Source organism: Oryza glaberrima, chromosome 1, assembly GCF_000147395.1.
Source record: "Oryza glaberrima chromosome 1, OglaRS2, whole genome shotgun sequence".
Taxonomy (NCBI): domain Eukaryota; kingdom Viridiplantae; phylum Streptophyta; class Magnoliopsida; order Poales; family Poaceae; genus Oryza; species Oryza glaberrima.
Genome location: NC_068326.1, coordinates 24,604,227 through 24,616,613, shown reverse-complemented (window position 1 = coordinate 24,616,613; position 12,387 = coordinate 24,604,227). Strand labels below are relative to the sequence as shown.

The following is a 12,387-nucleotide window of genomic DNA, read 5'->3' as shown; positions in this document are numbered from 1 at the left end:
ACTCCTAGTGACGAACTCGAGGTCGACGACGAGGACTCTAACTACAACTCCTGCTCCGCCGCTGCCGACGACACCGCTAATACCGTGAGTCCATGACGACCTCGCTCACCTCCAACGGCCACGTCGTAAGCGTCTACTTCCGCCTTGAAGCGCCCCTGGCGACGTCACGCCTGTGCCCCAGGCGGCCACTCTTCACCATTTTCGCCGCCGTCGTCGTCGCTGGCCGCATCCCCTAGCACAAGAGAGAGATGAAGAGAGGGGAGGAGAGAGAGGAAGCAGAAGAGGAGGGGTGAGTTAGAGTGACATGTGGGGTAGCGTGGGTCCCACCATCATTATTATTATTTTTGTGTGTGAAACTGACATGTGGATCCTATGGGGTTTATTATTTTCCCGGATTAAATTGCCACGTAAGCGCCACGTCATACCACGTCAGATCGAGACCGAGTCAAAATTAGCCACGCAGGCGCCACGTCAGTCAAAACCGCCATCGAAACCGTCGAGGGACCTAATATGCATCGGCGTTGTATCTAGTTTTGCGGTTGAAGGACGAAAATCAGATTCGTTGACAAGTTAAAGGACCTTAGATGAACTTATTCCAAAAAAACAAAAGGAAGAAGAAGAAACAGCTGTTCTATGAGGTTCCCATGAAGTCGATGAGCTCAAATTATTTGCTGCGAGAAAAGAACTCAGTGCTGTGTTACAAATCGAGTCATTTTGACCGCATGACTTATTGACTTTCTCCCAGTGCACGACACCATTGGCATGTTGAGGGGGCAGATGCCAGATGAGGAACACTCCTCCAGTTAACTTTTCTTCAAAAAATTGTGCAGGTTAGCTGAATTTTCTTCTTCAAAGATCCAAATCATTTTTCTTAGTCCTTGTGTTAGCTTGAGACTTGAGATGTGTGGGTCTGATTCAGCTTTTGCGTCGAAATTACAGGGTAGACAGCCTCCCATTGCTACATGGGTCGGTAGATGCGTATCATCAAGGTGCCAAATGGCCAATAGGCAATAGCATCATCAACAATTCACATCTTACATATTACAATAGAGTTTAAAAATAGAACTTCCTCCACGCAAAAAAGATAGAAACAACATCCATTTGGGTATCTCCGCGCATAGATATCTGGAACCTTACTACCTCAGGAGTGTTCTTCATCTGGCCCCCTCTACATGTCAATGGTGTCATGCACTGGGAGAAAGAGTCATGCGGTCAAAATGACAACCAGAAATGGTTGTTTCTGTAAATTCAATACGATCAAGGGAACACGGCATAAATGCTTGAAATCTTCTGGTAAACTATCAATTTAGGGTGTATTTAGTTCACGCTAAAATTAAAAGTTTGGTTGAAATTGGAACGATGTGACGGAAAAGTTAGAAGTTTATGTGTGTAGGGAAGTTTTGATGTGATGGAAAAGTTGAAAGTTTGAAGAAAAAGTTTGGAACTAAAGTCGGCCTTATTGTTTTCGTATGACGCACTATCAATTTGTTTGACATGTCTAATGTCTTCGAGAAAAATAGTTTGACATGTCAGCAGAGTGATGTACACAGGCATGCAAAGGAAGCAAATCACATAAATCACACTAACTATTTTCAACACAATGAAAAATGATAAGCGGAGAAGACTACTGTTAGTGTTATTGTTACTTTAAATATGGTATATATAGCATGTGTTCCTGATGAAGGAAATCACAAACATGCAAAAATCGTCATGAACAAAGAAATGTGAGAGCTGAAAAGGCATCACAGTGTTAACTGGAGAAATGAGCTGAGCTAATTCAAGAATAAAGGTGATAACCACAGCAATGAAAACAAGGCCAACAAATAAAAATGGGATGGCACATTATGGTAGAATGCGCGCACAAACTGGAAATCAGTGGGCAGTGATCCTCACAATGCTAGAAGCTCCCCCACAAAAAAGTGACAGCAGCATTTGAGCATCTATAACAAGAACAGATTTATATCGAGAAGAACTATAGGAACAAGCTGAACAAGCTAACTAATAAGCAGCCAATCTGCATGAAGTTTTAATTTTAGACACAATTATTGAACAGCCCCAAGATGTGTAATGTCACACAGTTGCAGGAACCAATCATCTACAATATGTATATGTTAGCTAACGACATTTGCTCATATTCGCTTATCTCGGGGCAAAAGATGATACTTTGAAACAACTGTCTGTCACTTGTACACGGGCAGGATCGCAGTAATGATACATATCAACTTCTAAGTGTCTTGGCATCATTTGCAGGATGGACTTCAATGTTCAGAAGCTCAAGAGATATTGATTCCAACGAGGAAATGATAAATAGTTGAATCTACTCTAAAAATATGATAGTAGGAAATATGTAGTGATTTAATCCAGAGCTGAAGCTTGAGCATGTTCAGAATTTTCACTTCGAATTAAGGGTGATTGACCTGACAGTAGCTTTTCTCTACTGCCATGATTAACAATTTAACAGACAGCATAATTTCACTTCAACACTACACCGCCATTGCACAATTCTCACCATTATGATTGCGCCAATATACAAAATCTACACTGGCAATTTAGCGCGTGGAACATCGATATCAATACAAGATGGAATGTGAACTAACAGATCCACATACAGAAATCTCACAGTATGAAACAACAAACCATTGTAAATATCAAAGGTGGTACACAAGATTAGGATGAGAAAAAAAGGGGAGTCCTAAAATTACCTAGTGTCACGCAATGGACACCTTGGCGCCGACCTCCTCGAGCTGCTTCTTGGCATCCTCGGCCTCGTCCTTGCTGACACCCTCCTTGACCTTCTTGGGGAGGCCCTCGATGAGGTCCTTGGCCTCCTTGAGGGCCAGGTTGGTGAGCGCGCGCACCACCTTGATGCTGGCGATGCGCGCGCTGCTGGGAACCTCCTCGATGACCACGTCGAACTCCGTCTTCTCGGCGGGGGCCTCGTCGGCGGCGGCGCCCGCGCCGCCCGCGCCGGGCGCGGCGACGACGGCGGCGGGCGCGAAGGCGGCGGCGGAGACGCCGAGGCGCTCCTGGAGGTGGTCCACGAGGCCCCGCGCCTCCTCGAGGGTGAGCCCCGCGATGGCGTCCCCGAGCTCCAGGACCTTGGGGGACTCGGTGGCGGTGGACGCCACCACGGCGACGGCGCGGCGTGGGCGGGCGCGGCTGGGGACGGCGAAGGACCTTGGGGCGGCGGCGGCGGCGGCGGCGGGGGAGGAGGAGGAGGGGAGGGAGAGGAGGGAGAAGGCGGAGGAGAGCGCGGTGGAAGCCATGGGGATGGGGGGAGTGAGCTCTCGCTTCCGGAGTTGAGGTGAGCTGCGGGAAGGGGAAGCGAGGAGACGGGGGGATAAGATGAGGCGGCGTTGGGATAAGACGCCACGCTATATAGTGCGCCGCGAGTGGCTAATACGCATGTTTTTCGTTGCGATGCCTAATCAAATTGTGCGAACTAGGAGTGCTGACTACTTGGAAGTTAAAAAGGGATATAATGCATGAGAGCAGTCCCAACTCATAGTGTTCATAAGTAGTGTTTATGGTATCATGTCAATAAAATATCACAATAGAAACTATACTCCACAACTCATGGTTTCTTAAAGTAGGCCATTAATAAATACATCACCTCTCTTCTCTACCAATCATATTTATTCTTCATCTATTATGAATACACTATTCTCTCCCAATACAAAACTTGATAGTGTCTACTGCATAAGTTCTCGTGTTGAAGCTGTGTCTTGTATGAGACCCAGTTTCTTCCTCTCTTCACTCTCTCTCTTAATTAATATAGTGCCACATAAGCTAAAACTCCAACATGGCAATGTAGTTAATGCTATAGACACCATCCTAGTTGGAGAGTTGGGACTGCCATGATAAAACATATCCCTGCTTTCCAAATTGATCATCATAAAAGTTTATGCACCAAGACCAAGGACAATTTAAATCATATCAATTAAGACATCATAGACACATTCTCCGACGATGCATACATCGATTAAAACCTTTCGTTATAAAATATACTCCATCCATTCCAAAATATAAGGCATAACCACATTTGACCCAAAGACCAAGAAACAATTATTATCACCTCTTTGTTTGAATCAATCCAACTAATACAATATATGCACCCAATAGAATTAAACATCTTGTGAGTGTATGATTTAAAAAATAATAATATAAGATAGAAGATATGCTAATTAATTGCCATGCATGCATGCAGGCCTTATATTATGAAGGAAAACGTACGAATTACCCCCCCCCCCCGAACTATTGTGACAGTATGAATTACCCCCTGAACCACAAAACCAGACATATTACACCTCGAACTATTGATACCGGATGAATTACCCCCCCCCCGGAATCATTCCTAAGCGGTTTTTCTCCTACGTGGCATACACGTGTCGCTGACGTGGAAATTCAATCAACAAAAAAATAAAAGAAAATATAGGGCCCACCTGTCATTATCTCTCTTCCCCTCTCCTTCTCTCTCAAGCGTGTGTCGACGGGCAGTGGGCGGCAGCAGTGGCGCGCGGATGGGCGGTCGGCGTGCGGGGGGTGACGGCAGAGCGCGGGAATGGTACGGCGGGCGGCTGGCAGCGCCGAGGAGGGCATTGGAGGATGCGGCCTACGTCGTCATCGTTGTCCCTCTCTCTCTCGGCTTAGGCAAGCGGCGGGCGATGAGTCCTCCCCTAGGAGGGCGTGGCGGGCGCTGCGCGCGACGGACGCGGTGGGGAGGGCGAGACGGGCGGCGTGCGACGCCAAGGACATTGGAGACGGCGGTCGTCTCTCTCTCTCTCCCTCGTTCTCTCTCTCTGGTGCCGTCGGGAGAGCTGAGCAAGGAGAAGGGCGGCGGATACTGACCGGCAGCCTCCAAAGAGGGACGGATGAGGTTGGAGGTTGAAGACGACGACTGCGAGCTCGGGCGCGGTGGCGGCGATGGCGGTGGCCACGGCCATGTCGACCCGCCGCCGTGCGCGCCGACCTCCCGATGGCCCGAGAGAGAGGGGTGAGAGAGAGAGAGAGAGACCGACGACCCCAGGTTGAAGACGACGACGAGGAGCTCGGGCGCGGTGGCAGCGACCGCCGGGGGCTCGGAGCAGAAGGGCGGAGACAACCTCCGCCTCCACCCTCGCCACTTCGCCGCACTCCGCCGCGACAGGGGGGGCACGGCAACACGGGGGCAGCGGGGCGGCGCGGCAGCAGGGGGGCACGGGCGCCGTCACGCCTGCCGCCCGCTTCTCCACCACGCCCGCCGCGCCCCCGCCATGCCCGCCGCCTGCCCCGCCCCCACCACGCCCCGCTGCACCCCGCCACGCCCGCCACCCGCCGCGCTCGCCGCCAGCCGCACCCCCCACCACGCCCGCCACCCGCCGCGCTCGCCGTCTGCCGCACCCGCCGCGCCGGCCGTGCCGGCGGCGCGCCCGCCGCGCGCCCATCACCGGCCACCAATGACATCCGAGACAGTGACAGAGAGAGATTGAGAGAAGAGGGGAAGAGAGATGTGTGGGAGTATGACAGGTGGACCCCACCTTTTTTAAAAAAAAATTGCTGACTGGATTGCCACGTGGACGCCACGTAGGACGATACCACTTTGGATTGGGTTGAGGGGGGTTATTCGTCCGATATAGATAGTTCAGGGTATAAAATGTCTGGTTTTGTGGTTTAGGGGGTTAATTCATACTGTCGTCATAGTTCGGGGGGGGGGGTAATTCGTACTTTTTCCTATTATGAAATACTTTTAAAAAGTAGTTGTGACCTATATTTTGGAATGGAGGGAGTAATACCTTTCGTTACAAAATATATATGAACAAGAATACGTAGTGATATTTGTATTTTAGAACAGATGAAGTGCATCCAACAATCTCCGATCAACGAAATAAGGCACCAGCAAAACAGATTTTGGTACTAACTGGAGTGCAGGGGAAGAAGATTATCACCGAGACAACGTTATATTGTAGGCAATAATATTAAACCGCTTGATTCCATCTGATGGAGCTGGGTGTTAGGAAACGATACGCAAATAAACAATAAAAAATAATATATAAATTACAGATGACACGAGATTTAACGTGGAAAACCCTCCTAAAATAGAAGAGAAAAAACCACGGACGCCAGCCAGTAAAATATCTTCAATATCGGGGTGAGGTTACAACACCGAACGGCGGCTTACAATAAGTATATTTAAAGGTGTAACCCTAAAAGATAATGATCCGTGCCTAGTGTCTGTGCACTACCATGAATCTTTTAAGTAGAAACTTTCAAATTATCATATGGTTTTATTATAACTCTACTATAGCTTATAGCTACAATATAAGTTGTATATAAGTATAGAAAATATATGCAACTTTCTATACCTAAATTATAATTATATAGATGTTATAACGTAGTTATAATTATTGTTACTCATTGTAACTATTATAATTGTAATGTAACTTGTATATAAATAGAGTAGCACGAATCCTGGCCAACATTGTATGGCCGAAAATTCAGAAGCCAGGAAAGAAAAAAAACTGCCACAAGTTTTCTAGCAATTCTGATCTAAAATGCTACTAGTCATGCATGTAGGATGCATGAGCCCCTTTAGACTAGGTTTGGTGCATTCCGCACAGAGCCATCAGTGCTACTGATAGAAATGTGGCCGTCACCGTGCGTGCCAATCGCCTTGCTGTGCTTGTTCTTGCCATCCTTGCAGCAGTACTTCCAGTTGAAGTTGAGAACCAAGCATGCCACTAACAACAGGCCAACGGCCACCATGACGATCACTAGTATGACCTCCTCCTTGTGGTTCATGTCCTCTACACCCTTCAACTCCAGATTCAGCAGCTGCATATATATATATGAGATGTTGTTAAAAAAAAAGATCGGTAAAACATAGTTTTGTCACGTGAACTGAAACACCAGGTTTTTGGATGCGAAAAAAAAAAACACACATAAAGAAGAGTCCGTCGTATACATACCTAGAGAGATGAGCAGAGAGGAGCGGAGGATCTTGGAGCGCTGTGAAAGGAATCGCATGTCCAATCTCTGCTCATATATAGGGGCGTCAAGAACGTTTTCCAAATGTGAGAGGTTTCCTTATAGGAGAGCCCGCGAGTGCGATACAAGGAAGAACACATCGCGATCTCGCATTTGCTGCCATCTATCAGTGCCATGCGATACGATCCCCTCATAAAACCTGTGGATCTTCTTCCAGGTGAAGCGTGGAGAGCGAACTTCAAATGTGGAAGCGTTGATTCGGCGAATCTATGCTTACAACAAATACAGAAGTTTTTCCCCCGGAACGACAACTGTGTAGCGGGTAACGCTTGGTACTAGCGCGCCATGGGCCGTGTGGCTCAGGGGCTGACGGACTCATGCGGCCTGCGCTGTTGCGTATGCAACAAATCCAATTTGGGTTCCTCAATCGATATGTGTCCAACCTTACCGTATCCCTCAACTGCAATTCTAATATCTTTGGCCCCCCTAACTATGAAAGCTAGTCCTACCAAGCGAATCAGCATGCGGAGCTCACATGTCAGTGACCCCATCTCTAGGGGTGGATGTCGAGCTGGCTCGGCTCGGCTCGGTCTGGCTCGTTAGGATAACGAGCCGAGCTTAGAAACCTAGCTCGGCTCGGCTCGTCAACAGGCTCGAGCCAGCTCGTTAAGCTCGCGAGCTAGGGGCAAGAGACGTAGCCGGCGAGCACAAGGAGGAGGGGAGGAGCTTGACGGCGGAGGAAACGAGCTCGATCGAGCTCGCCGGCGACCACAGGGACATGGAGGAGCTCGACGGTGGAGGGGATGAACTCGACGCAGCTCCGCCGGCACTTGGAGGAGACGAGCTCGAGCCCGCCGGTAGCGTCGGGCGCTGGGGGTGGACGCCGGCGGCAGCAGCGCTGGATCGCTGGGGGAGAGGCGGAGATCAGCGGCGATGGGCGCTCGATCTCCCGGCGGCGGCGAGCATGGGGGATAGGTGGAGACCGACGGCGGCGGGCGCTCGATCTCCCGTCGGCGGCGGGCACTGGCGAGGGAGAGGAGGAGACCGGCGACGGCGGGCGCTGGTGGGGGAGAGGCGGAGACCGGCGACGGCGGGTGCTCGATCTCCCGGTGGCGGCGACGGCAGGGGAGAGGCGGAGCGGCGTGTAACATACCGAAAATTAACCATTTTCTAATTCTGCATCATGCTGAGTCTTATGTTCTTAATAACTTCCTAAACCTAGGAAAATATAATTAGAGCGACTTTCTAAAACTAACTTGGATAAAATCTCTTTCTGGTATTTAACTTCTTTTATGTTTTTCATTTAAAAATTAAAATACATGTGGTTGAATTGATGTATTTCCTGATTTGGTTTAAAACCTTCTTTTGACTAAAATTCCTTTATTCAAAATTAGTTTGAAAACCCTTTCTATTTTTTTTATGGATTATGGTCCAAGAAACCTTCCCAATTTTGCCCTTGAACCTAAACCAAAGTAATTCCAATTTTATTGGAATTAATTGTTAGCCTATTCTTTTATCTTAAACCGATCCTTTGATTCTTGATCCAAATTCTTCCTTTTGATCTAGCCACTGATTTAATTCCCGTGGCTTGATTTCCTTCTCAGCACAAGAATAATATTATTACAAATATTGTGAATAATTGCTCTTATACTAAGATAATAAGATTATATCCTTGTCATCCAAATATCCTATTAGCCTCATACAATTCTTTGAAACCCATGCCATATATTTTGAGTCTAAAAATCCTATTTATCTTCCTCCATTTATTTCCTCTCCTTCTCATTTGAGTGCATCAAATAAATTCCGTTATATTCAATCTCTCAAAATATTGCACTCAAACTAGAAACAAAATTCCCTATTCAAATTATCTCCAAATATATTTTGCTTTCAAAATCTTCTATTCAAATTCCTTCCAAATACAAATTCTCCTCTAAATCAAATTATTCAGCCCCTAGGAAAAATTAGACTTTCTTCCTTCTACGTTTGGGCCGAATTCTCCTTTTCCTCCTTTTCCTTTTCTCAGTCCAAGCCGGCCCAACACCCAGCCGAGCCGCCAATTCGCGCCGCCGCTCACGCCCGTGCCGTGTTCGTCCTCCTCCGCCGCTGCCGTGCCTTGCCCTCCTCCTCCGCCGTTTTCTCCTTTTCTAAGCTACCGCCGCCGCCATATTGCCTTCGACGCCAAGGATCCCCTGCCCAACATCAGCCGCACATCATCTCGCTAACGTCATCCTTTGTGCCGAACCGACACTATCGTCCAATGGGAAGAAAGAGTCGGCGCCGTCGTCCTCTTCTCCACGCCGCCGTCGCCATGTCCTTCTTCTCCTCCTCTTCTTCGAACCGACCTCTCGCCGCCTATAAATAGACGGCGAGGTCCCCTCTTTTTCACACATCATCATAGCTTGAAGCTCTTCCTCTCTCTCCTCCCATGGCCGATCGTCGACGCCGTCGGTCGATCTCCCCATCCGTAGCTCCTCTTCCCCTCTCCTCGCACCACCGGCTTCGCCTCCATCCGGCGAGTCCATTTTTCCCCTTTCCCCTCTCCCTCCACCTCTAAGTCAAGTCACCACCACCATCATCCATGCCGGCTCATGGTGAGCCCTTGCCGCCGCTGTTCCGGCCATCTCCCTCACTCCCTCCACCTGCCACTACCCTCACCGGGTGCGCGTCGTCCGGGAACACGTGTTTCCGCCGGCGTCGCAACCTCTCGACCACCGGAGCACCGGCGCCCAACCTCTCTCTCCTCTGTGTTCTCGGCAGAAAGAAGAAGGAAAGAAGAAGAAGACGGGAGAAGGAGAGAGAAAGAGAAAAGAAAAAGAAAAGGAGAACGGAGTGACAGGTGGGCCCTTCTACAGTACAATTTCGTATTTTCTAGATTTAATTCAAATCTAATCTTTAGAAGCCCATATCTCCTACACCATAGATCCGATTCCAGTCAAACTTGGACCTAAATTCATCTAAATTCAAAAGCTACATTTTGATATCAAATTTGCTATTTTACTATTTTATTTGAAATTCCTTCATGCCATTTGAATTTATATTTGACTTTCGAATATTTCCTTTTTACTCCAAAATAGCCTTTAGCCACTAAAAAGCCGCCGGTTGAAACTTTACGCCTTTCATGGGGACGTTCGCGCGGTCTACTGGCCCCGACGTTGAACCGTTGGTTGTAAAGCCCGGCAGAACCCAAACCTAAGGTCAAAGTGCTGCTCCTGGCACCCTACGCCTCGACGCGTATAACAGTCGGAGCTTCACTATTCCCTCGACCTTCACAGCACGCCGCACAGTTAGCTCTCGAGCTCTGTGTGATCCTAGCCACTCCACCGCCACCCACGGTTGTTGGAGTAACACTCCACCCCCACCAAACCTACACCAACCTCCTATTCCTCTAGCCGATATATTGTCGGTCGACACCGGCTAGAGAAAGGTATCAAATCTACTCGTTATGCTCTAGCATCGACTAGCATACAACCAACCAAACCCTAGCCGATATGTTGCCCTACTTCACAATCGACTTAAATACCACCAAACCCTAGGTATCATACTGCCCAAACCTACCACCAGCCAATACTAGCCACATACTCACTTAACCAGTTATATCCTTTATTCTCCAAGCAACCAAAACCCACACATGAAATATAAGCGCCAGTAGTTGCTTAATCCCCTCTAGCCTCCAACTCTCTAGAATCTCCGCATAAAATATCAGCACCGTAATCCATATACCCTATAAAATAGATAGACTATACCCTAAACCCTAGCCCTCCTAACAGTTTATCTCTTTCTTGCTATTCTATGGATTTTATTGAAATTGGTTCTTCAATCTTTCTTAGTAGAGTCTATTTTATTTTGGATGGCAACCTGTGATATTTCGAGGATTGGATAATAAGGTTGCTTATCTCGGATTTATTTGCGTTGGAGCAAGGCAAGTTATTATTCCTCCCATTGAGCATAATTACCCTATATTCTATATCTCTTTTCTATGCATTAGTCATTCATGATTTTGAATGCATAACCTGAACATATAGCAAACCAGATATGCTAGCTTTTGCTTAGCCCTGCCTAGTTAGACTGCATAAAAATATAATGAACTTAAATTGGGACAGTACGTAAGATTTGGTTGATTTCCGGGTGGCTAGTACTGTCCCGGTTGATATAATTGCCACCAAATACTTATGTCAAACGAACGAGTACGACCGCAGCTTCTTGAATGGGGACAGACCTAGATATTATGTTAATTAGCAATGTGGTACCTCTGTACAGTGGTTTCTTCTGTAAGTCCTCGCGCAGGAGGCAATCTTATGCCGAGCAGGGCATCTTATGATATTTACCGAGGCGCAGGTAAATATATTGATTTTCGCTCATGAGCTGTGTGTGTGATTTTATGTAAACCTGGTTGAGATGACGGGGGTCTCTCAACCAGTTCTCTCTAAAAACCCCGGGAACGCCAGAACTCCTCTCGCTGCTGATAACGTTACGTTCAGAGCGCATGGGGACTAGAGTTCATGGAACAGGTGCCACAATTGTTAATAACCTAATACTGGGCCATGACTAAGCTAATGAATATTGGCAAGTCATGGACTGCGGGTAAAGCGTACATTTACTGCAGTAAAGTGAAAATGAATCTATTCGAATAGCCGTGCTCACGGATTTGAGTATCGGGACTCATATGGTATTTGGTTAGAAACCTAATTCAAGATTTTATTAAATACTGATGCATTTCAAACATCATAGGCTTTCTTCTTCTACATTATCTGCTTTCTGCAAGTAAATCTAGTCCTACTCAAATACTGCTATTTCATACATTCATATTGAATATAATAGCTTGCTGAGTACATTGTACTCACCCTTGCTTCAACCCCATCTTTTTCAGAGTCCATTTGGAGTTCTTATCGAGGCCGGGAGTTCAATCACATAAGTTAGTTCCCTTGTAACTTAATCTTCAAGTCTAGGTTATTTAGATGGTTTAAGTCTATAGTAAAACAGCAGAGTTAGGTCATTCTAAAGCTTCTGCTGTAATAGTTAGCCACAATCTCGTAAATACCCTATTACTTTATGTAATAATATCTCCTTCAAAGCTATGTCTAAACGTATGCAAAGACGATCCAGATTGTTGAAGCTGTATCAACTTACTGATCCAGGGCTTGATACAGTCTAAACATGTCGGTTACCGAATCATTAGTTTTGGGACCCGACACGGCGACGGCGGGGGGAAAGGCGCCGCGGCGACGGCGGCTGGGGGAGAGTGGGGAATTGAGTGAGGACTAGGGTTTGCAGTGTCTTGGGCTTGGGCCATTTTGTTGTATTGGGCTTTTGGGCTGTGATGGAGTCTAGCTCGTTAAGGCTCGCGAGCCAGCTCGAGCTGGCTCGTTATCTCTAACGAGCTAAACTGCCAGCTCGGCTCGTTAGAAAATTCAAACGAGCCGAGCC

General features: G+C 47.4%; 1 protein-coding gene across 1 annotated transcript; it reads right to left on the bottom strand.

The window, feature by feature from the left end:
* Positions 1-895: 895 nt before the first annotated feature.
* LOC127761181 (50S ribosomal protein L12, chloroplastic) lies at positions 896-3,349 on the bottom strand. The gene is made up of 2 exons (XM_052285433.1): positions 2,703-3,349; positions 896-1,191 (listed from the first exon to the last, which is right to left on the bottom strand). The coding sequence occupies exon 1, from the start codon at positions 3,264-3,266 to the stop codon at positions 2,709-2,711; it is 558 nt and encodes a 185-aa protein (XP_052141393.1). The 5' UTR covers positions 3,267-3,349; the 3' UTR covers positions 896-1,191; positions 2,703-2,708.
* Between the last annotated feature and the right edge of the window lie 9,038 nt (positions 3,350-12,387).

Coding starts and splice junctions, on each gene's coding strand:
- LOC127761181 (XM_052285433.1), bottom strand. CDS start 3,266: ATGGCTTCCACCGCGCTCTCCTCCGCCTTCTCCCTCCTCTCCCTCCCC.